The 27,153-nt window shown below is 33.5% G+C and overlaps 1 protein-coding gene across 2 annotated transcripts in view; it reads left to right on the forward strand.

The window, feature by feature from the left end:
* The window catches only part of LOC126884457 (NFX1-type zinc finger-containing protein 1-like), a 297,539-nt gene that overhangs the window by 259,697 nt on the left and 10,689 nt on the right, over positions 1–27,153 (forward strand). For both annotated transcript variants that reach the window (XM_050650391.1, XM_050650392.1), the window contains exon 18: positions 8,202–8,557. In XM_050650391.1, coding sequence (XP_050506348.1) covers positions 8,202–8,557 — 356 coding nt within the window. The remainder of the gene's footprint in view (positions 1–8,201; positions 8,558–27,153) is intronic.

Raw genomic sequence — 27,153 nt, forward strand, 5'->3', positions numbered from 1 at the left:
GAAATTGCACCACAGATATAATTCATTGCTTTCAAGTCGTGTTCTTCATAATCTACATCGCCTGCCGCTAATTTTGGCCTCGTTACAACTTCGTCGCACTTTTTCATTTTCAAGAATAACATCATACGTTTCTTCCACATTTTATAATTTTCACCATCGAACACTGGTATTTTAAAATCACTATTACTGCTACAAGCCATTTTTTATCACTTGGCTATCTTCATACACTGAAACACTTCTACCACCGGCTTTTTCTATTTTTTACCGGGAAACACTTAACTACCGGCTTTTTGTTATAAACTGCAATATTTTCCTTTTTCTTCAAAACATAACCTCTGCTACCATGTTAAGAGGAGGATTGTGGATAGGATTAATCAACGGTTTAGTTACAACTTACTTTATTGCCTACAAACTACATGCTTACTTCCCTATACTACCTTACTACGCTACATTACACGACGCTTCTCCATTGCTTGCGATCATCTTGCGATGTTCGATGTGTACTTCATCAAGACTCTCATCCTACTACTCGTTACGCCTGCGCGTTAGACACTTTACACTACACACTACCTACAATATGAGATGTAATTCCTAACAATTTCATATTTAATTAATAACTACTTATCAAGAATATTACATCATTTGGAATGGTCCATTCCTTAGAACATCAAGTTCTATTCTGTAACTGGTGCACAAGGTCAAATATTTCGGTCCCAACAAAATCAATGGAAACGACAGTCAGATTCGCTTCTGTGTGGTTATTTATTCTGTGATTATAGTATGAGAATAGAAAATAGTAATTTACGTAACAAGTTCCGAAAGTAATATTTTACGAGACGAGTAGGAAGTTTCCAGGGCGAGCCGTAGGCGAGTCCCGAAATCCTGCGAGTCTCGTAAAATCACTTTTGGATGTGTTACGTACAATATTTTTTCTGCAGTCGTTTTGTATGTTAAAAAGAATATTATATGGATAAACTTTACTTATGAACTTTTATTAAACACTTTAAAGTTACTCCCGTGAATTCAGCATTACAAAAATCTACTTATGAATATTAATAACACAATTATAACAATTATTTACATTGATATTTAGTTTCCCTAATCTCATCTGGAATCATTTCGGCTTCACTTTCACTGCTGATTTCCATTTCTTGGAATTGAAAAACGAAAAACTGAGCGAAAACACACACGAATCTTAAATGACATGCGTTGTCATAATAAAATACAAAGTTGATGTTAGTCAAAGCCATTACCTAGCTACCCAAAATCGTTCCGAAAGTAAAAAAGCGTCCCAAAAGTGAAAAAATTAGTCCCTAAAGTAACTACTTTCGGTACAAGTTGTGTAAAATGGTACTTTCGATTTAATAAATCATACCTAAAGTGTTGTATTACCTACCTTAAACAAGATTATAAAAAAGAAGAGTTCCTTTTGACTATTGACTTTTATAAGATGTTATTAAGTTTTGAATGACGGATAAGTTTGTGAATACATTTATATTTTAATTAAAATAAAACTATTAAAATTAGTCTTAACTTCTATAAAGAGTTAATCCAGAGAACGAATAAAACATGGTAGCTGATTTGTAAAAATACGGATGAGAAAACTCGGAAAATTTAGAGGTTGGTTAGTACAAAAATACAAAGTACGAAAACAGCACAGTTAAGCATCAATTGGAAAAAAATGCCTGATAACGCTCCAGTTCAAGAATCACCGTCGATAAACCTCACTTTATCACCTCCCGAATCATTTAATTTCCATCCAAGTGATTGGGCACAATGGAAAAACCGTTTTCAACGATTTAGACGAGGGTGTGACCTTGATAAAGCATCTGATGGAAAACAAATTGATGTGTTAATTTATAATATGGGCGTAAGAGCTGAAGAAATATTCTCATCATTTTCACCAGTTCCAACTACATATGATGAGACATTAAAACAATTTGAAGATTATTTTATACCCCGTAGAAATATTATCTATGAAAGGGCCAAATTCCTAAATCATAAGCAAGGGAGTGATACTGCAGAGAAATTTATTACTGACTTACATAGTCTATCAAAAACATGTGATTGGGGTACTTTAAACAATGATATGGTTTTATTAGTGTTGATTATCGGAATGAGAGATACAAGCTTAAGTGACAAACTGCAACTTGATGCTGCACTTACTCTCGAAAAAGCTGTAACCTGTCTAAGACAACATGAAGAGCTGATCCGTCAAAAACAAAACCTAAATGAACCAAATGTTTCTGCTATAAGAGAACAATCAACTTACAAAAAATCACAGAAGCCCCAAAATTGCCAACAGTCAAGTAAAGGTGAGAAAACGAAAAAATGCCCTAGATGTGGATATGATTGGCATGATAAATTAAAAAAAATGTCATTCAAAAAATGCTAAATGTGGTACATGCAAAAATGAAGGACACTACAGCAAGATGTGTTATAAAAATAAAAAGTCCAAAAACAAAAATGTACATGCTATTCAGCAAGATTCAGAGCCTGATAGTGACGAAAACTCTTATGTACATGAAATTAAAGCGAGTGATGACAGGAATGTGTGGACACAAAAACTACAAGTAAGCTGCAAAGAGAGAATGCTTGAACCTATCACATTCAAACTGGATACTGCTGCTGATGTAACAATGGTACCTGTCCAAGTGCTGAGTAATGTAATAAATGAACTACCTCTAAATGAATCTTCGAATAAAGTATTTAGTGCAAAAAAGCAAGAAAGATTCAAAATACTAGGTACAGTAAAATTAAAACTTAAATATAAAAATAGGGAAATTACAGAAAATGTATTTATCTCTAAAGAGATTGATGTCCCATTGTTGAGTAGGAAAGCATGCCAAGGCTTATATTTAGTAAAAAGAATTTATTCTATAAACACTGAAACAAATTGGGTCGCAGAATACTCCTCATTATTCCAAGGACTAGGCAATATGGAGGGTGAATACAAAATTGAAATAAAGGGAAATGCTGAACCATATGCTATTTCTGTACCAAGAACTGTTCCAGTTCCATTGAGAGACCAAGTAAAGGAAGCTTTGGAAGAAATGCAGAGAAATGGTGTCATTGTTCCTGTAGATCATGCGACCGAATGGTGTGCCCCAATGGTAGTAAATATAAAGAAAGGAGGAAAGGGGGTCCGTATCTGTGTCGATCTGTCAAGATTAAATAAAAGTGTCAAACGTCAGTTTCACCCAATTCCTGTAGTAGAGCTACAACTTGCAGAGATTAGAGGGGCTAAATACTTTAGCAAACTTGATGCAAATCATGGATTCTGGCAACTTAATTTAGCCTAAGAATCAAGAGACTACACAACCTTTTTAACCCCATTTGGAAGATTTAAATTCCAGAAATTACCTTTCGGCATTACATCGGCACCAGAGGTATTCCAGAAAAGAATGTCACGAGTCCTTGAAGGAGCAAAAAATACTCTAGTCCATATGGATGATGTGCTGGTTTGGGGAAACACAAAAGAGGAACACGATGACCGCCTAAGAGAAGTGCTCGAGAGAATCAAAAAAGCACGTATAACCTTGAATAAGGGCAAAACTGAATTCTGTAAGCAGAAAATCGATTTCTTGGGATTTGTGTTATCGAAGGATGGGGTAGCACCAGATCCAGGCAAGGTGAAAGCAATTGTAGACATGGAAGCACCAAAAAATGTCAAGGAAGTTCAACGCCTTATGGGTACTGTAACATTCCTAGCGAAATTTATCCCTAATAGGAGTGAGATTATGCAACCAATTACAAGTTTAGTTAATCCAAGCAATGCATTTCTATGGGGCCCAGCACAAAAAGAGGCGTTCCAGAAAATAAAAGAATGGCTTATATCAGCACCTTGTTTAACAATGTATGATGCAAATAAACCTACAATCCTATCCAGTGACGCTTCTACCAAAGGACTGGGAGCTGTATTACTTCAAGTTGAAGGTGGTCATAAGAAACCTGTAGCATACATCTCGAGGACTTTGACTCCAGCTGAACAAAATTATGCAAACATAGAAAGAGAAGCACTAGCTCTGACCTGGGCAAGCGATCGACTAAAGAGTTTTCTGATAGGAAAACAATATACCATAGAGACCGATCACAAGCCACTTATACAAATATTTAAAACTAAGCATCTCGATGATCTGACCCCAAGACTTCAAAGGTTTAGAATGTGCATGATGCGTTATGACTACAATATTGTATATACCCCAGGGAAAAATTTATATATTGCTGATATTTTATCTCGTAAACCCATACCTTCAGAAGGTGACAAAGAATTAGAAGAAGAAATCGATGCCTTCATTCATGGAGTCACTCTTGCAGGTATTCACACATCTGACGAGAATGTAACACGAGTTGCTAACTCACAAAGCAATGATCAAACCTGTAATCAACTGAAGAACTACATAATGGGAGACTGGCCTCACAAGTCTGCATTATCAGGTGATGTTAAACCATACTACCCAGTACGTCATGAACTATCAGTTGTGGATGGTATCCTTCTTAGAGGAAACCTTATGATCATTCCATGTGAGGTCAGGGCAATGATGTTGGAAAAATTGCACGCTGGCCACTTTGGAATAACTAAAACTCGTCGTCGTGCTCTGGGAACGATGTGGTGGCCAGGAATTTCTCAAGAGATAGAAGCCAAAGTAAGATCTTGTCCTATCTGTATTCAAAACTCGACAAACCATCATGAACCTTTATTGAAAGCTAAATTTCCAGATTATCCATGGCAAGTGATATCAATGGACCTTTTTAAAACTGAAGGAAAATGGTATATCGTCGTAACTGATAACTATTCCAGATTTTTTGAAGTACTTCCTGTTCAGAACATGAGATCACAGGAAGTAATAAACATCTGCAAAACAATATTTGCAAGATATGGTATGCCACAGTTGGTTTGTTCCGACACTGGAACACAATTTCATGCTGTTGAAACATCAGAGTTCCAACAGTTCGCAAGAGAATAAGGGTTCTCTACATCGAGAAGTAGCCCACAATTCCACCAAGCAAATGGCGCAGCAGAAGCTGCTGTAAAAGTCGCAAAAACCTTAATAAATAAGAATAAGAACAACATAGAGATAGCACTTCTGTCCTATCGAAACACACCACTAGAGAACGGATTCAGTCCATCCGAAATGATGTTTGGAAGAAAATTGAGAGATAATCTACCATCAATCGCATTAGCTGAATTTAAATCATCAAAAAAGCTAGTAAGCGCGGAGAGGAAGTACCGCTCGAAATATAAAAAATTATATGATGGAAAACATGGACCGAAGAATTTGAGTCGACTTCAAATTGGTGATTTTGTATGGATCACAGACCTGAAACGACATGGTGAAATCATTAACGAAGTTAATCCAAGATCATACATAGTTAAGACCGCCATAAGCACCATAAGGAGAAACCGTTTTCATCTGATCCCTGCTCCATATCTAAGCAGTATCCCCGATGGAGTATTGAAACAACTGCCAGGAATTCAACAAACAAATTCGACTCCAGAAACTACACCGACTACTCAACAACTAACATCCCAAAGACCAACAAACATTGAGAAAGGTAGTCAGGAAGTGGAAAGTCACCCAACTCAACCCAAAACGCCTGTACGACTTCCAACGCCAACGAAAACTGATGGACCATTTAATATTGAGCAGAGTAAGAATACAACGCGCTCTGGGAGAGCGGTTGTCAGACCTTTACGCTATCGTGAAGATTAGTCAGTAGTTATGTTGAAGATGTATCATCTTGAGGGGGGATGTTGTATTACCTACCTTAAACAAGATTATAAAAAAGAAGAGTTCCTTTTGACTATTGACTTTTATAAGATGTTATTAAGTTTGAATGACGGATAAGTTTGTGAATACATTTATATAATAAGTAAAATAAAACTATTAAAATTAGTCTTCTATAAAGAGTTAATCCAGAGAACGAATAAAAAATTTGGAACGGCTGCAGAAAAATTATGAAAAATGGTACATTTTTGCAAACAATATAATTTTTTAACTGCTGCGGTAATTCATGTTTTTATGAAGGTTTGTACGATTTTTTCTGCAAAATTGAAGGAAAAAGCTTACATTTAAGATGTACTAAATAAAATTTGACCTTTAATTTATTTAAATAATTAAAAATAAAGATTGAATAACAAATGTGCAAATTTGTAAGTATTTGCATTATAAATAAGCACTATAATAGTTATTTATGTACCAAGTCAGTAAAGTGGCCCTTTATCGAACGAGTCTGATATTATGAGCCGAGCGAGCGTAGCGAGCAAGGCGAATAACAGACGAGTTCTGTTATGTTTTATTCTGTAATCTGTTTTATTATATTTACTGTTTTTATTATTTACTTTACTATAAAAAGATCCTCTACTATAAAAATATAAATTTCACCAAATACTATTGACTATAATACATCCAACTCCCACAGAAATCTGGAAGCACGTTGCCACTAGCGCCACTATCGGCTTGCGGTGAAACTACGTTGTGACAACGTAAAATTTGACGTAAACATTCAAATTTAATTTTATAAATTTTTGAAACGAGCTAATTTTGCAAAATTAAATTAAGTTCAAACACTTTACAAAAACAATAATAAAGCAATTTTATAAATGTAAGGTTAGATTGCTCTGGTTATCACCGCGGACCACTAGATAGCTCTATTTTTTTGCTTCCTCAAATGTAATGAGAAATGTCAAGAGTTGTATGTATTACAGTCAATAGTATTTGATTTCACCTAATTTTATCACGACTTGGAATAATCGAGGTATTTGACAACTTTTTTAGTTGTTATGTAGACATATACAAAGAAACCTACCGGCTTCATGCCAAGAGTTCGGAGCCGTTTTTAATTATTAACAATGCAGTGCAAAAACGCTTGCACTGCCAATCTTAAAAGATTGTTAATTCTTGTTCTCTCTTTCTTAAGTTTTTACTTATTTACATTGAATATTAATTTGTTTTGTTTTATAATCCACGTTTACAATAATTATGTAATATATTTTATTTAAAATGGATTCAGGATTTTTTTATACTTTGGCAACTCTGTCAACTTAGATCTCTGGCGTAGATACTGACGTGCAACGGTAAGTAAATTAGATGGACTGTATCTTATTATATACGCGTAAAAATAATATTTGAAGATTTCTATTAATGTTATCTTAAAGAAATACACAATAATATGTTTAATTTAATTTGTATAAATGGATTATAAAGCGTTTTTATGAAGCACAGTTGTTCGGAACAAAATGTAACTGTAATCGAACGAAGGTGATATTTTGGCATAAATTGACACTTCATATTTGTTTTTATTCTTTACTATAAGTATTTGTTTTATTATATTTACTGTTTTATTATTTACTTTAACGTAAGATTATATTTTAATTCTTGTTTTCTATTTCTAAAGTTATTACTTATTTACATTGAATATTAATTTTTTTCGTTGTATAATCCACTTCCGCAAAAAATTATTAAAATTATGTGATATATTTGATTTAAAATGAATTAAAGAATTTTTTTGTAATTGGGCAACAATGTCAACTTAGATCTCTGACAAAGATAATGACGTGCAACGGTAAGTATATTAGACGGACTGTAGCTACTCATGAAATAACGGTTCGAAAACATTTTCGGCATTGACAATAAAGAGGATTCTCCCAAACTATTTGTTTACTAAACATGGGACCGTCTACGTTTAAATTTTCGTACCTCACATAGTTGCCAGACCAAAATGTATTTTAATTTTTTGATCAAACGGTCGCATTTAGAAAAAAATGTTTTTTTGTTCTACATGGTGCCCTCTACCTATACCTTTAAGGAACGCACTATTTTCCGGGACACCCTGTATATATATGTACATATGAAAAGAGAAGAAGAAGAAGATGTATAATGGAAAAATGTGGTGAGCAACTTGGATAGTCCATAGCGGCCAGCTGCAGCTTTTGAACTGAGTAGAGATCTTTGGAAAAGTTGGCTATGGAACTCTAAGGACGTCATTGCCTTCTTTATGTATGAATAGGAATTAAAAAAAAAGTTGTGACTTGCTAAATGGGCAAGCAAGTCTATGCCATAAAACCAAAAAAAAACCTGTACGGAATTACATTTTGATTTACGTGTATTGTAATCTTATTTGATTAGGCTATATTTATGTATATTTGATTATACTATGTATTATAAAGAAGACTAATCGGATGTCTTGTTTTTGTTTAGGTATAGGTATATTTATCTTAGCAGATTTACGTAAATTATATTCTCGTTTAAACGATGGTATAAATACCCGCCGTCTGCACATCAACAAAGTGGGACTTGCTGCAATTAGAGCAAAAGTGGATATATTTAAACTATTATTAGAGCCACTAAAGAATTACAAAGTAAAATTACAAGATGCATCAATGTCAATGATTCAATTCAAATTTATATCAAACTATCTGATGGAACATATTGACTCAATAAGTAAACAACAATATGACGACATAATGTTAGAGATTGATCGATTCTATAAACGGCTACAATTTGAGAACATAAAATATCAACCGTATTTAATTAAACCAGAAGTCAAACGTATGGTAAGTTTTACTAAGTTATTTATCTATGTTATCTATGTATAATACCTACCTAACCCATACCTAGCTAATAGAGGAGGAAAGTATGCTAAATGTGCAGTCACTCGAGCGTTATGGGGACCTATTGGGTCGTGAAGATTAGGTCCTAAAACCAAAAAAAGTAAAATTTTCCATTTCAGTGGGAACTTTCCATTTTTTACTTTAATTTTCCAACAATCGTTTTTTTTAGATTATAGCGCCATCTATCCATAATTCGAAAAATGTCTCGAATAAAAGTTACTTATATTTACGTAAGAAATCCAAATCTGCAATAAAAAATTGGGCCTCCCATTTAAGATTTTAAAGTAACCCCCACCCCTCCACCGTAGGAGGTCGTGTTTGGTGCCATACGATAGATTTTTCGAAAATATTGAATACCTAAGTGTACTTTTCAGTTTTTCGATCTGATGTTCTTTTCGCAAAATATCGCGGTATTCGTATTTAAAATTTTAAATTTACCCCTCACCCCTCTCCGTGAGGAGTCGTGTTTGGTATCATTCGATAGATTTTTAAAAAATATTGATTAACGTATTTTTGAGTTTTTCGATCTTTCGTTCATTTCGCGAAGCATTCGCTTTATTCTTGTGAAATTTTGTGACACCCATTTCCTTACGCCCCGCTCAAATCGTCAGATTTTTGGAATATACACCGTTTTGCATGTATTTAACTTACCTTATCTAAATCTGACGATTTCGAGCTTTTCTAAGGATCGATTTTATTTTTCGGCCCCCCTTAACGAACTCCCTGTATTAAGAACCAATATATGGTGGAGGTACATTTACATGGCACAAGGTTTCTCTCCATGTAATAATCTGACGCGCTCGAAAAAAACTATGTAATTTATTTTCCTGTGCTTTTGAAAGTGCTACTATTTTTCCTCCCGATAATGAAGTTTACTGCCCGACGCGTAGTGGAGGGCAGTAATCATTCAAGGGGGGAAAAGGCACTTTACTCCCATGTTATACATATGGTTTTTCCACATTCCTCAAATAACCATAGACTTATATATAGGGCTTTTCATCGATTGTCATTTGTTTCGAGCTTCTGTCATGTGTCACATAATATTAATATATCTAGGCCATACGTCTTTGGGTTTGTATCATTGGTATATAGCATAACGTATGACGTAGATATATTAAAATTATGTGACACATGACAGAAGCTCGAAACAAATGACTGTGAATGAAAAACCCTATTATCATAGACAGAGTGCCGATCAGAGCGAAGTAACGATACCATCTTTTTTATTTGGATTAGTGCTGTTTCACTCTTACGTATAGTAAAGCTGCGACAGTTGTCCTTCTCTTCCGTGCCTATACTCACACTGAACGTCATCTTAGTTTCTCGATACAATGTGCTAGAAAGAGATACCGCAAACCAGTCCATGAGATCTTGTCGTCAGGAAGCGCGGAGGGTAGGCTCACTCTATGTTAATATATACATCTATGCAAATAACAAGTCATTTTTTCATTTTTACTTAATTTATTTATGTAACTAACCAACAAAATTTATTAGAACTAAAACCACCGAACTAAAACTAACATGCTAAAACTAACATGTAGGTCACGGTTATTAGACTTTATTACGGTTGTCTTGTCCGACGGTGGTGGGGAGACTTATATTTTTGACTTTACGTCACAAGAGTTTACATTCCCATATTTTTAAATGATTTTCGATCATTGAATGTGTGTTATTATTGTGTATATATGTGTATTATTTGTGTTATTATGAAATAATTAGACAAATAGTACACATTTTATCTTATACCGGGTGGTGAATCGTAAAAAGGGCCATAGGAAACTCAATGTAAATTTCTGAATTGTTGAATTCCTGCTTCCCTAATTATTTTACATCAAAAGTCATGAGAGAATACTTGTAGAGAATTAAAATCTGTATTAAAATCAATAGTTAAAATTGTTCTACGATTTAAATGCATTCCAAAATTTTGAAAAATATGATACATTTGCCACAATAGGTATGCGTGTAAAAGTAAGGCCACACGTTACTATTTAACTGACAGTGCTCACACCATTGACTGAATAAAAAAAATTTTATTATACCCTATTCCACGAACATACGCCTGTATTGGATTACTTCGACAACGAATATTTTACTGTGCAAAATAAGAAGAACGAAAGTAAATTGCAAATTACATTGTTGTTTATTGGAATAATTATTAGCGCCATTTACTTTCGTACTTCTTATGTTGCACAGTAAAATATTCGTTGTCGAAGTAATCCAAAACAGGCGTATGTTCGTGGAATGGCCCATATTAATCCTTTCTCTTCCACTGAGGGTATCTTATCAACTGTATTGTTTTTAAACAATAGATGATAAAATAAAAATATTGACAGTTCAAAAATGTGAACATTATTGCAATGTGTGTGGCCTAAGTTTGGGCTGAAAACTAAAATGTATTACATTTTCACAAAATTTTGGCATATGTAGACCAATTTTAACAGTTATTTCCAATACAGATTTCAATCCTCTACAAATAGTTTCTAAGATGTACAATAATTATTAGGGAAGTTGGAATTCAACAGTTCAGGATTTTACATTAAGTTAATGCAAAATTTTGACGCATGTCAAAATTCTCAATGTGTTTTAATTGTATACATTTTTTTCGAATCCTGAGAAAACTAATAAATATTTTTGAAAAATTTAAACTCAGAATGAAAGACTACATTATTACCGAGGGCTGAAAGTCCCTGAAAACTTCTATAATGTTTATTTTAATAAGTTACAGGGCTGAAAATAAAAGAGAAGTGTGATATTTAATTTCAAATATTTCATTCAATAGAATCTGCTTGTTTATTCTAAGAGGCTTTCCGCCCTCGGTAATAATGTAATCTTGCTTCCTGCGTTTAAAGTTTTCTAAAATACTTGGTTTTCTCAGCATTCGAAAAAAATCATATTACGGTTCAAATGACAGTAAACTCTCGTGAGGTAATCTCACCCTTAATGTTCATTGGTTAGTCGATTTAGGCAACCGTCGTGAACCGTAGTAATGTCTAAGAACCGTGCATGTAGGTAAAATATAACTGTCAACTGTCAAATTATTAATGTAAACATTGTTAATCAAAATAACAATTTACTGTTTTTTACCAGTCTGCAAAATACAGGGTGTTTTATAAATAAACGTTAAAATGTATAGATACTTACGTAATAGAAAATAGATATTGTACAGGGCGTCAACAAGTTATATTTCATAAATGAAATACCATGACGTCACTTTTACTTTTCCTTCCTAGGGAGGAGAGGAAAAGTACAACTTTGCTCAATACAATCAGGTCCGGAAAAGTATACTTTCGGTAGAGGTAGGTGAAAAATTGTTTATTTTCCAAATAAACAGTAATAAACAGTGCTTTTTCTAAGGCCATGCTAGAACAGCCAGTTTCACGCACGCATTTCCTTTCCGAAAGTTGCACTTTCTGGCTAATATTTAGATATTATTTACTAATTTATTTCAAATTTATCGTATTATGTTCATGTTTTAATGAAATTAACGCGATACTTACTTACTTAGTCCTAAGCCTTTCTACCTTTAGGTGTAAGGCTGGTGGAGTTGAGTTTGGCATTGTAGTCTCCATGCTTTCCGATCTTGCGCTAGGTTTCTTGCACTTTCCAATGTCAATCCCTTCTTCTCGACTTCTTTCCTGATTTCATCTACCCACATAACTCTTGGTCTCCCTCTTTTGTTTTTCCCCTGCACTCTCGTTTCGAACACTCGTTTTGTTAGCCTCTCGTTCGACATTCTACACACGTGCCCGAACCATCTAAGTTGTCCTTCTACTATTTTTTCATTGATTGGTTCTAGTTTTAGGTTTTGTCTAATTGTTTCGTTTCGTATTTTGTCTGTCCTTTTTCTGTTTGCTATTTTCCTCAGGAACCTCATTTCCATAGCATTGCCTCTGGATTTTTGTCTCCCCGTCAATGTCCATGTCTCGCTGCTATACATGATTGTTGGTCTAACTACTGATTTAACGACTGCCGTTTTTACTTTTTCCGGTATCCCTTTTTTCCCAAAAAATGTTGTTTTCATAGTGTTAAATAAGCTTCCTGTTCGTCCCATTCTCTCGTTTATTTCCATGTCTTGTTTACCATTTGATTCGATTATTACTCCTAGGTATTTAAAATATTCCACTTGCTCTAGTTGTTTCCCGTCTAATTCTATTGCGTGTGTCTTCCTCGTATTTGAAATTATCATTGTTTTTGTTTTCTCTGTATTAATTTTCATATTTATGTTTGATAGTTCTTCTTCTAGGATTTCAAGATTGTTCTGTAAGTCTTCTCTGTTTTCTGCTATCAATACCATGTCGTCTGCAAATAGTAGCTCCGATAGTTGAGTCTGTTTCATTTGCCAGTATCCTAATGTTAGTTTTCTCATTCTTCTCTTGGCTTTCTTTATCGCTTCATCCAGTACCACTGAGAATAGCAGTGGACTCAGCACGCATCCCTGTTTGACGCCTTGACTTGTAGAAAATTCTCTGGATTCCTCGTTATTGGTTCTTACTGTATTTGTATTATTTTTGTACATATCCTTTATTACTTCTATTATGTGTCTGTCGACTCCCCTTTCTGTTAGTGTCTTCCAAACGTCCTTTCTTCGGATTCTGTCAAACGCCTTTTCCAGGTCAATGAAGCACATATGTATCTCTCTATTTTTCTTGATTACCTTCTCACTTACTTGTCTTAATGTGAATATTAGGTCTTGCGTGCTTCTGTCCTTCCTGAATCCACACTGTGTGTCTTCCATAGTTGTTTCTATTTGTGTTTTTATTCTTGTCTCTAGTATTCTTGCTAATACCTTCCCAGGGATACTTGATATGGTGATACCTCGGTAATTATTACAGTTTCTCTTGTCTCCCTTTTTGTGTATTGGTAATATAATGTCTTTCTTCCAGTCCTTTGGTAATTCTGCTCTATTTATGATATCATTCATTAGTTCTTTCATGCTATCCATTCCCTCTGTCCCCATGAATTTTATCATTTCCGGGGTGATATGATCCTTGCCTGGTGCTTTGCCCAGTTTTACTCTTTCTATTGCTTTCTCTAATTCCTCTCTTGTTATGGATTCCACTTGTTGTTCTTCATTCCTTTCTTGTATCTCCCCTATGTTGTCCTTGTCTACATGAGTTAGCTCTTTGAAATGTTCTCTCCATCTTTCCATTATTTGTTTTTCTTCTGTTAGTACGTTTCCATTCTTGTCTTTTATATTCGGCATCGTGTGCTCTTTCTTTTGTCTGAGTTGTTTTAATGCGCCGTAGAAGAGTTTTTGGTTTTCCCTATAATTTTTTGTCATTTTTTGTCCAAATATCTCCTTAACGCGATAATTCGTTGAAATAGAATTATTTTGACATAATAATCAAAAGTCAAATCAGTAAACAAAAACAACGGTTTTGAATCGTCGTCATGGAAACCACTTTTATTTGATTAAAATATGGTTTTGACAACCTTGTCAGAGAACGTATTGAATAATTCAAGGATCAGCTTGCATCAGTGATAAATTTTTAAAATGCCACGAATAGAGCTTTTCATGACAGAAGCTCGAAACAAAATGGGCAATCGATGAAAAGCCCTATTGCTCGTTTACATTTAATATTACCAAGCAATAGGGCTTTTCATCGGTTGTCATTTGTTTCGAGCTACTGTCATATGTTGTATAATCTGTGTATAATAATATACACGGATTATACGACATATGACAGAAGCTCGAAATAAATGATTGTGAATGAAAAGATAAATGAAAAAAATAAAGTTCCTTGCTCTTGTTATTATGACAATAGGTAGGTATATTATAAATTGTAAAATTGGTGTATTAAAATAAATTTGTTTTTCATTAATTTGACGTTTTTGAAGAGCCCTCTTTTTGTCTTTCTCGTTTAAATGATACCAGAAGCGAATTCATTTTTTTTTTTTTTTTAGTTCAGAGCCATCACCCATCTCTGTAGAAATGTTATAAGTTATACCAAGCATCAGCTTTTCTGTTTATAAATCTATATACCTACCTTCGATTTCGGGTTCCATAGGCATTCTTCATTTCTATACAGGGTGTCCAGAAACTCTACCGACAAACGAAGACAGGAGATTCCTCAGGTAATTTTAAGACAATTTAACCCAATTCACCTAGTCCGAAAATGATTCCTAAGGGAGCTAGAGCTCTTTGAAGATGGCGTCATGTAATTAGTTTTTCTTAAATATCCCCAGAACGCTTCTATTTAGAAAAACGAAAATTGGTATGCTTCTTTACTTTCATGAAATGAATCGATTCCATCTATTGCGAATTTCTAGTACCGGTCATAGGCGTCCGTTTTGGGTGAGGCAACGGTTATTTTATCGCCTAACTTTTTTGTCTTTAATTTTCAAGCATGTTTGACTCTGAATTATTAAATTGTGAGGTATTCTAGTACTAAAAGGGACTCTTAGTTTAAGTCGATAGGATACACAGTTTTCTAGAAAAACCGATTTGAAAATTTTTCGTTCTTTGAATTTAAAAAAAAAAAGATTAAAAAAAAAACTATTTAGAAAGATGAAAAATGGTACATTTATTTATATTCCAGAGATTAATCGATTTCATTAATGGTGAATTTCTAGTACCGATCATAGGCATCCTTTTTGGGTAGGTCAACAGTTATTTTATAGCATAACTTTATTGTCTTTAATTTTTAAGTATTTTTGACATTAGATTACTCAATTATGAGATATTCGAGTTCTAAAAGTTACTCTTGCTTTAAGTTGGTAAAATACATCGTTTTTTTTTTATTTTTTTCAATTTTTTTTTCAAATTCTCAAAACTAAAAACTTTTAAAATCGATTTTTCTAGTAAACGGTGTGTCCTACCGACTTAAAGTAAGAGTATCTTTTAGTACTAGAATACCTCACAATTTATTAATCCAGTATCAAAAATGCTTGAAAGTTGAAGACAAAAAAGTTATGCGATAAAATAACCGTTGCCCTACCCAAAACGGACGCCTATGACCGGTACTAGAAATTCGCAATGGGTGGAATCGATTCATTTCTGGAAAGTAAATATGTATACCAATTTTCGTTTTTCTAAATAGAAGCTTTCTGGAGATATTTAAGAAAAACTAATTACATGGGGTCATCTTCAAAGAGCTCTAACTCCCTTAGGAACTCCCATTTTCGGACTAGGTGAAGTGGGTTAAATTGTCTTAAAATTACCTGAGGAATCTCCTGTCTTCGTTTGTCGGTAGAGTTTCTGGACACCCTGTATAACTCAATTAATTGAAGTATCTTTTCATTGGTCCATTCCATATTGCAAAATTATGTTTTCATGACTACACAATAAACAACCCTCTCAAACTAATATTTGTAAATAAATTAAATCAACACTGAATAAAAATGGCATACATTCTTATTTTTAAATGAATACTTCTTAACGAATTCGTTCACAAACCATACATACTCATAGACGTTTCACGTAAATAGGGCTTTTCATTCACAGTCATTTGTTTCGAGCTTCTGTCATGTGTCACATAATATTAATATATCTACGTCATACGTTATTGATATAACCAATGATACAAACCTAAGACGTATGACGTAGATATATTATGTGACACATGACAGAAGCTCGAAACAAATGACAATCGATGAAAAGCCCTATTGTCAAGGTCAAGACAGCAAATTAGTTACCATTCCAATCCAGAGATGTCGCTGTCAGTCAATTCTCATGTCATATTTAACAACTGATAGTTGACAATTAAATTAATTTGTTATTTACTTTTTATTTTACAGTTTGTGGCTTAATTATTTTATTATAGTGGTGTTACGTTTTTAATTAGATTCAATCACAATTTTAATCAATTGTATTAACCTTTTCTCCGTTTTTATGAGTAGAATTTTTAGTTTACATTGATCATCCCGTGTTGTGTTTCTCCACATTAAAAAAAACAATAGATTCTGAAACAGTTTATTCCAATAGACAAGTGTGTCATCAACATATCGGGCCTATATATTTTTGGAAGTTTGTAAAAGATTATAAGGTATTTATCTAAACAATCAGTCTACAAGATTCTTTCAAAAATTTTCATTCAACTCAATATTACACATCAGTTTTCAGGTGACACATGGCAGTAGTGTTTAGCATTTTGAAAACAAATTGGAATATTTGAAGTTTTCAGTAAAACCGTAAAACTATGATTTTTGGTTATTGGGACCGTGCAAGTTCGGCAAAGCGACCCCTATTTCTACGCTCTATACTAAAATTCGCACTTTTAATTATATTGGCCAATTATATTAGTCCTGGTTACTGGATAATTGTCAAGGCCATAGTCCAAAAAAATAATAAGAAGAAAAAATAAGATTCAGGTTATGTTATGAAAACGTCAACAATTGTATGTAGTAAATAAAATTAGTTATTAAAATGCAGTACTGCAAGCAAAATAAAATTAATTAAATTTACCTTTATATAATAATTGCATATCATATCAATATTGTGGAGCAATATATAATTTTTCTGCTTCATTGACAGAAGGTATGAAATATACGTCAATTTGACAATTTCAATTGACAATATGAATTATTTAAGATAGTTGCAATATTTCTCCGCAACTCGCGCAGGGTCGTTTCTTGTTTCCCCTTCCAAGTACTTGCACACCGCGAATATTGGTATTTCAGCCCCGATTACAACACTAAGTCAAGTCAAGTCAAGTCAAATTTATTCATCACATGCGACATTGTATAAAGTACATGTATGAGACAAGTCAAAGTTTATACAAAAAGTATATAAATTGTAAATACAAAAAGTATATAAAAAAGTATATAAATTAATAAATACGACAAAACATACTTAAAAGTTATTTTTAGAGTATGGCTCTACCCACATAACAATTTCATGTTCTTAGTAGATTCATAGAATATACTTTTCAGAAAAAGTATATACTGAGAATATGCGTAATTACCATTGCGAATGTGCACAGCACATACTGAGTATATACTACATTACAGTACTTAAACGTTCTATGTATATACTTAGAATGTACTACCGCACTTCTTTTCAGTATATACCAAGAATGTTCTTTTTAGAACATTCCAAGGACGTGCTATAAACCTTCTATGTGTATACTTAGAACATACTACTGCACATCTTTTTAGTTTATACCAAGAAGGTACTTTTTAGAATATTCCAAGGAAGTGCTATAAACCTTCTATTTATATACTTAGAACGTACCTACTACCGCACATCTTTGTATGGGAAGAATATATATTTTTAAGAATATTCTAAGAAAGTGCTATCAAGTGCTATATTGCTTAGAAGTATGTTTTCAGCATCACCTAATCTCATCTTAGGTTCTACTGGTTCTACCAAATACTTATTATATTTACATATTTTAATTGCAAATGAGAATGTAGTTAGTACCTACATTCTACAATATTACTTAAAAAGTAAGTACATATTTATAAATTTTAGTCATTTATATAACTCATTATATATTTAGCTAAACTAAACTATGCATAAGTAACTAAAATTTATATAATACTTATATGTACTTACCTATTTAATGAGTTACCAAAATAGATTATATTTTATGTATTTTGAAGCACCGCAAACAAAATAAAGATATTACAATAAAGATATTGTATGTATGTTCTTTAGTCCTAGTACCTACTACATCATTCGTCTTCATCCTCAACACTGCATAGATCCATAGATGATACAAATAATGAAATAATGCCTGTTTTCTTTTTCATATTTTACGGTTTTTTCCTATCCCTGATCCATTCAGGTATGAAATGGTCAGATGGGGGATATGAATGTATGTATTGTGGAATAACATCGGTGGTCAGTGTTGCCAAACGGAGAGAAATTTCCCTTTTTGCGGGAATTTTCAACATAAAAGGCGATAAAAGGAAAAAGTTAACTCAAAAGGTAACTTATCCATTCCAAATTGTAAAATATTAAGAAAAAATCAAAATATTTGAAAATAATTAAACATATCTTCTCAGATTTTGTAAACAGGAGGGAAGTTTTTTTTATAAAAGTAGGAATTTTTAAGGTAAGTTGACGGAAAAAAGCTTACTCGACGGTTGGCAACGCCAAAGCCTTTGGTTGTGCAGTTTGGCACGTTTTGGTTCTGCGAAATGTACCTAAATTCAAATTCCAAGGATATAAAAATACTCATGATTCATGATAAACTCGAAATGGTAAAGTCATTTCAATTATGAAAACGAATTTTTAATAGTATCTATGTAAACGTTAATACAATTAATGTTTAAACTTTTTTACCATACAACAATTTTGAAATGAAATTCGTCCAATACTACCTACATACATAAATTTTATTAATTATTCTAAAATATAACGAAGTTGATAAACTTCCTATACTATACATACATATTATTTTTAAGATATTTTAAAAGTATCTACTTATAAGTATGTGTTAAGAATGTACTTATAAGTATGTGCTAAGAATATTCGATAAAGGTATATTCTAAGAATAGTATCTACTTATAAGTATGTGTTAAGAATGTACTTATAAGTATGTGTTAAGAATGTACTTATAAGTATGTGCTAAGAATATTCGATAAAGGTATATTCTAAGAATAAACTTTTACGAATATTCCGAGTTACTACGTACACGAATGTACTCAGTATATTCGGTACGAGAATATACTTTAAAGTATATGCAAAAGAACATGAAATTTAGAATGTTTTTTAAGGTACATGCTATGCTTGTACTACGCATATATTAAACAGAATATACTCCGACGAATGTTGGTAGTATATGCTTAGAACATGATACGAACATCATTGTTATGTGGGTAGCTCACAAATGTATTGATGTACACACCTCCGAAAGTTTGGCTGATGTAAATTCATGTGTATATCTATTGGCAATTTGTTAAAGAAACTTATGGCTGCATAATGTGTGCTACCTTCCAACAAAACAGAACGATGTTGTGGAAGCATAAAGTGATTGTCTCTGAATCTTGTTGAATAAACATGGTTAAATTGAAATTTATTGAATTCATTAATATTGCAATCTAAATACATTATACACGAAAATATATACAGACCAGGAATTGTAAGAATATTGTTTTGTCTAAAGATGCCTCTACAACAGGGGTGGGCAAATACTTTTAAGCGCGGGCCAAAATGAAATTTTCAAAATGTCTCCCGGGCCTGAGGACTATACCTAGTATGTACGCTAATATTTTTGGTGGAGGTTTTTCTCTGCCCAAGAAATTTTTTACAAAAATACTATAAGTATCATTTTAAAGCATTTGGAGAAAGACATTTGACTGTTAATAATAATAAATTGCCTTTTTGGTGTGTACATGCGAACAATTTGTTCCCAGTAAAATTACGAAATTTTTAATATGGTCCATTATATTAAGCCATAACAAGGATCCAGATAAAAAATGAACTTAAGAAATTCAATCAAGAATAGGGTAAAAAAGAGCAGTCTTTTTGAAGATGAGGAAATTTCTGAGTAACCAAAGATTCAATCTGCAAATCTAATATCGGATGGTAAAATGTTATGTCAAGTCAACCATCATAGACGAAATTCAAAGGAGACAACTGATCTGGTATGGTCATGTACGACGTCAATGGACGACGACAGGCTGCCAAAACAACTTAAACATTTTAAAATGGACGCCAAGGGAAAGAAGGAAGAGAGGAACGCCGAAAAAATCCTGGCTAGGCGGCATTCAGAAGGCAATGTCGGAAAGGAACCTTCACCCTGACTAATGCAACGACGGACGAAGCTGGAAACTTGCAACCGGAAGACGGAGAACGCTATAAAAAACCGGGATAATAAAAATGTTATGTCCACTATCTTATTCTTTATTGGATTGTTAATGCTGACTTAATGAAAAAGCTGCAAGCTTTTGAGATGTGGCTTTTTAAGGGAATTATGAAAATACCATGGACCGATCATATGACGAACGAAATGGTGTTGAACATAATGGAAAAGGAACAGAGAACTTTTGACCATCATTAAAAGGAGAAAGACATAATTTGAAATTAAAAATCACACTAAATTTTCTCATTTTTTTTTTTCATTTCTGTGATAAACATTCTAGAAGTTTTCGGCCCTCGGTTAGTAATGTAATATTTCATTCTGCGTTTAAATTTTTCAAAAATATTTATTAGTTTTCTCAGGATTCGAAAAAAAAAATGAATGCATTACGCTCTTAAAAAAATTGCTTGCGGTATTTCTCAATGGGCCGGATAAAGTAAGCAAAAGGGCCGGATCCGGCCCGCGGGTCGGCTTTTGCCCACCCCTGCTCTACAAGAATCTCTAAATTTCATTTTATACATTATCCTAAGAGCTCTTTTCTGAAGTACAAATATCTGCTCTAATTCAGAGGTACAACCCCAGACTTCAATGCCATATTTGGCTATTGAGTAAAAATGGGCAAAGTATACTGTTTTTAATATTGATGTATTAAAGAGACGTGAAAGAATTCTCAGTGCATAACATGCGCTACTTAATCTGGATTTCAAAGTAGAAATATGGTTTGACCATTTAAAATTACTGTCTAACAGAACCCCCAGCAACTTCGTGCAGTCTGTTTTATCTATTGCTGCTTGTATAGTGGCTTGATGGTTTAATAAATTATTTGACGTGAAAATCATATACTTTGATTTCTCTTCATTCAAAACTAGTTTGTTGGATAAGAAATAACTGTTGATGGAGGATAGTATCTGTGTAGTTTTATTTTGCAAATTTTGATCGGATGTTGCTGTGACTATAGAATGTTGGTATCATCCGCATAACTGATGATGTTAACTCCACTCAGTGAATTACTTACCAAAGCTATATCATTAATATATACTATAAAAAGTAGAGGACCCAATACACTACCCTGAGGGACACCATAATGGGTATCCAATGTGTTTGATTCATTTACATGTCCATTAGATGTTATCTTTACTTTTTGTCTTCTATTTTCTAGGTACGAAGTAAACCATTTTAGAACTACACCACGAATACCAATCCCCTCAAGTTTTATTAGCAACAAATTATGATCCAAAGTATCAAAAGCCTTGGACAAATCGAGAAATAAACCACATGCCTTCTCTCGTCTGTCCAAAGCATCCAATACTAAGCTGACGAAATTTGCAAGAGCTGTAGTTGTAGACTTAGAAGATGTAAAACCATGTTGAAAATTATGCAAGATACTATGCTTTTTTAGGAATGCGTTTATTCTACTATAAACAAGAGTTTCAATTATCTTTGAAAACACAGATAAGAGACTTATGGGACGGTAGTTGTTAAGGTCATCTTTATCACTACTTTTGAATAAAGGGATTACAATAGATAGTTTAAACATACTAGGAAATATTCCTTGTTGAAAAGAGGCATTACAAATATCCGTCAGTGGATCTGCTAGAGCGTGAATGCATTGTTTTAATAACTTAGGGGAAATCTGATCAAAACCACAACTGTGTTTGGATCTAAAACTTCCGACTATATTAGTTATTTCCTGTGGGTTAGTTGGATATAAAAACATAGAACAACTATTACGGTTTTTTGATGCTGATGTAAACCCACCTATTTTAGTAGGATCCAAAGGGGCAAGTAACTTTGGAGCCATTTCAACAAAATGGTGGTTAAATTTGTCTGCTAAGTTATTATTATTATCACTAGGTTCTTTTGAGTTGTTTTGTTTCCCGACTGTTAAGTTTACTAAATGCCAAATACATTTCATTTTATTTGATGATTCGTTTAACTGTCTCATGAAGTGACTACTTTTTGCTGCTTTTAATTTAATTGAATATTCTGTCTTTGCCAAATGAAGGACTGGCCTAAGATTACTATTTTGCTGACAGATCGTTTCTAAAAGTTTTAGCTGATCCCTTAAATTGTACAGTTCCTGCGTAAACCAATTGGAACGTGTACATTTTTTAGGTTTACATTTAAGTAGTGGAAAATCGGACCGAAAGTAATTTTGGATAATATTTAAAAAAGCTAATGATTTATCCTCAGCAGAAATTGTATTAAATACCTCTGACCAATTTGTTGACTCAAGGGTTTGAACAAAACGATTTATGTTCCTTTCACTATATGAACGGATGAATATATAGGCATCATTGTCTGTGTTAATGCTACATTGGAACAATTGCGCACGATGATCAGAGATAAAACTTCCACAACCATTGTTTTTTGTTGGTGATTTATGTTTGTAGCAATATAATCAATTTGAGTTTTACTAGTTGCAGTTACTCTTGTATAATCATTCACAGTTACGGTTAAGCCATAAGAATCTAAAATATTGACCAAGTTCTGCTTACTTAGTGAATTTGATTTGAAATCTATATTAAAATCACCTGTTAATATTATAGCCTTACCTTCGGAGACTAGTACATCAAGTATTAGATCCAGTTTTGACATAAAAACATCAATAGAGCCACGTCCAGGCAGATAAATACACAACACAACACAATTAAAATGGCAATAGTCTATTTCAACAGCACTCACTTCAAAATTATATTTCTCAGATTGAGAACATATATTAGAACGTTCCTTCCAAACCACACCCTCTTTCACATAGATTGAAGACCCTCCATGTTCCCTTTGGTCACGGCAGAAAGATGAAGCCAGAGAAAATCCATTTATATGGTATAGTTCTAGTTGTTCTTTAGATTTCCAGTGCTCAGTTAAACAGACACATACATTATGTAGACCTTCACACTGCAGGAAGAACTCTAGTTTTTCAATGCTTGTTGATACACATTGTATATTTTGATGAAGTAAGCCAAAACTTTTTTGATTGATAGTTGAAGCATGTTTACCAACTGTGTCAAAATTAGGAGAATTGAATACTTCTAACTTATCCAATTTAAAACCAGTCTTCTGACTAACACTTGGGATATTTAATATTGTAATATCTGGATCAAAAACTAAGCTTCTTCTGTCTGTTTTTTCTTGTGATAAAAAAACGGCTTACAACAGCTCCGTGAGGCCAAACTTCGGGATTCATGGCCTTGTTGAAGTTCCCTGAACATATATTTACTTTGAACGGTGAGTAAATTGTTGGATGTTTCGATTGAATCATTTCACATGTTGCTTCAGGAAAATTCACTTTAATTAACTCGGTTAGAGAGTCAGTTGTAGTTTGTTTATTAATTCTTGTAACATGTAGAGTTGAAATTTTTGGAACACCCTTAACCTCATCGCTATTTCTATTGCTACCTACTATAATTTTTCTTCGTCCGTTAAACTGATGTCGCCTAGGCCTAATAGTTTTCCATTCTTGATCATTTTCTGCTTTATTTATAGGTATTTCATCGTTAGTAGGTTTTTCGTCCTCTACTAAATTAATGAACTGATCCATTTTTAATCTGCTTTGTTCAAAAAGCAGTCACACACACACACACACATGCTCGTATCAACCCCAGCCCCGGGGAACATGTGTGTTCCAATGGAAAAGTGGAACCCACATGTCCGAAGATCAAACCGGTCACACCCCGTAATGGAGTGGTACCTATCTGACCCCCAAGCTATACCTCCACCCCTCCCCATCGAAGGACATACCGAATGGGGAGGCGTTGATCTTAATGTTACTTTGGATGCCCTGGGTAATGGGACACCCTTTGTATTACTTCATGTGGTTAAGCCACCTGGTTTTAGGGGTAGCTAGAAGAGCTTTTCTCCCTATTAATGACTAAGTTAATTTTTTACTTTACTTTGGACTTGAGTCCTAAAAAAATGTGTTCCGGACATCAAGGCACCAATCTAAATCGGTGTCTTGCTGTCCAGACCGTGTGTGCTCGGTCACTCAGCCGGCGAATTGGCAAAATAAATTTTGTTCTCCTCGACGGCTGAGCGCCCGAAAGGTGTGGCCATCAAGCCCACGTCTGTCGGTACGTGACCTTGATGCTCACATTCCGCGGCTATGGTCCATTTGACCTACCTGAAGGGTACTTAGTGCCTGAAGGGCGACATTTGTGTTTCGATATTCTGTGGTTATCTCAATTTTTCATTAAGAAACATCTGTGTTTGTTATTGTTTGGGAATTCCCTTGTTTATTTACGTCAGGTTTTTTCTGAGTAATTACCAGTTCACTTTTTGCTGCTCTGCCCATAAAGTTTTGTTTATGTTCTTCTTTCTTTTTTTCGGCAATATTTAAATTGGTCTTATAATGTGTTTTGGAGTTTGCAATAGTACTAGTAGATGGCGTTGTATGTATCTTTGGTGAATCTGAATTCTCTTTTAATTGTTTTAGGAGAAAAATAAGTCTTCTTGTTCTTGGCACCTTTTTTCTAGATGATATGTAAGTTTACTTACAGCGTCAAGTTCCTTTTTAATGGTAATGGTCCTGTCTGATAATGTGTCACAGTGAGAACAGGTTATGATATCTACCAAATCATAACATTTATTGTCGCTCTTGCTGTTTATAAATTCACCAATTTTATTTATATAGGTAATCACTTGTGGATTTGCAACATTCACTGTTACTTTTAACGTCACAATTATGTCGATTAGTTCATTTTTCTTTAATTTATTTAACTCAGTCGTTAACGTGGTTGTATCACGCGCCGCCATCTTTTGTACCTCCCTACACTAGCTACTAAGAGGACTTTTACGACATTACTTTTAGTAGGTATTTTTTATGTAGATGGAACTTTTAAGGTAATTTTAACTCATAGTATAACTATTGAATAAAACATTGAATTGTCTTTCTGTTGTTTTAATTTCCTGCGAAATTTCATCAAAAATCCCGCAAAATCTATAGTTTGAAATTTCCACGAAACTAAAATCTGTCGAAATCTGTACGGAAAATCTAATTAAACATAAAATGTAGCAAATTAAATTTTCTACAATTTTGTTTCTATTACTTTTTATCGTCAAGTGACTAACAAAAAAGATATAAACAAAAATATGTAAAACATTTTTAACAAGTTTCCTTTTGGAGGTTATAACTTTTTTTCAGTTCATTTTAAAATAAAATAACATTATAGCAATTTTGTAGAGGGTTTTTCAGCGAACAATTTCCACTATAAAGTTGTTTAATTCTGTTTATTTACATAGCTTTTACAGAGTTCCAAACTTGACCAGATTCTCTAATGCTCATAGGGATATAATAAAAACAAAACGTTAGACTTACTTTTCTATCTATATATTTTTTTATTCATACAATTTATTATGATTTTAACATTCATATGCTATTATTAATCTATTTTAGACCTTTCTCCCTACTATAAAACTTAGAACCCTAAGCATATATAGAAACGTGCCAAGAAGTTGTTTGCCGGTTCAGAAGAAGAATGACGCAACCGCAAAATGCAAAATTCTTAAGAGCAAAAAAACGAATTTTTGATATCAAAATCATAAAGTATGATCAAAATTAGCCATTCACCACACCGTGGTCAGGATCTCGGGATATAAGCGTTTTTTGGGGTGTGCCGCTTGTCTATGAAGTAACATAACTTTTTTCCCATTGTATGTTTTGACTTAAAATTTTCCCAAAAACTTCTTCATGAATTATATTTTATTGTTGTGTTGGTTAAAATTATAAACTAAAAAATTTGTCATTCAACTTTTTTAAGTAAACATAAAACTAACGAAATATGATGACAAAATGTTTAAAAACTAACAACTACTTTTTTAATGTGTTTAAACATTTTGGACAAATTCCATTGTTATTTACATACTTCAAAGATGACACAGTAAAATTTTCAAAAGGAAATATTTACAGCGACCAAGGATACAGCGTGGTAAATTTGAAAAATCATCAAAACTGATTTTCGGCATTTTTGTATAAAATTTGATTTTTGAACATGTTCCACCAAATCTAGATAAAAATAAACTTCATATTCGGATTCAGCGACCTCGAAAACATAAAAATAGACTAACATTGGTCTTCTTCTTCTTAACGTGCCCTATCAAGTCCCCTTGACGTTGGCGATTAACATGGCGAAACTGTCTCTGTCTCGAGCTATTCTAAATAGGTGTTTGCTTTCTTTATTCCTGTCCACTCCCGGATATTCTTCAACCAAGAGGCCTGCTTTCTACCAATTCCTCTGCGTCCTTCGATTTTACCCATCATAATAAGTTGAAGAATATTATACCGGTCTCCCCTTACTACGTGTCCAAAATAGGCCATCTTTCTATATTTGATGTTATCAATCAGCTCGCGGGTAGCATTTGCTCTCTTAAGGACTGCCACATTTGTCAGCATAGCCGTCCATGGTATTTTTAGAATACGTCTGTGCAGCCACATTTCAAAGGCCTCCAAACGGTTAATGGTGGATATTTTTAATGTCCATGCTTCGACACCATACAAGAGGACTGACCAAATGTAGCATTTAATCATGCGCTTTCGAAGTTGAAGTTGCAAGGTATCATTACAGAAGAATCACCTCATTTTTAAAAATGTCGTGCGGGCTATCTCGATTCTACATTTTATCTCTTTATCTGGATCTAGTTGTTCAGTAATATGGCAACCAAGATATTTAAAACTGGGTACTCTTTGAATCATATGACCATCAACATATAACCGTGAATCTTGATGGGCCAAACGGCTAAATACCATATGTACTTTGTTTTTGAACAGTTTATATTTAGGCCAAACTCTCTTCCCAC

This window comes from Diabrotica virgifera, chromosome 5 (genome assembly GCF_917563875.1).
Source record: "Diabrotica virgifera virgifera chromosome 5, PGI_DIABVI_V3a".
In the NCBI taxonomy this organism is placed as follows: domain Eukaryota; kingdom Metazoa; phylum Arthropoda; class Insecta; order Coleoptera; family Chrysomelidae; genus Diabrotica; species Diabrotica virgifera.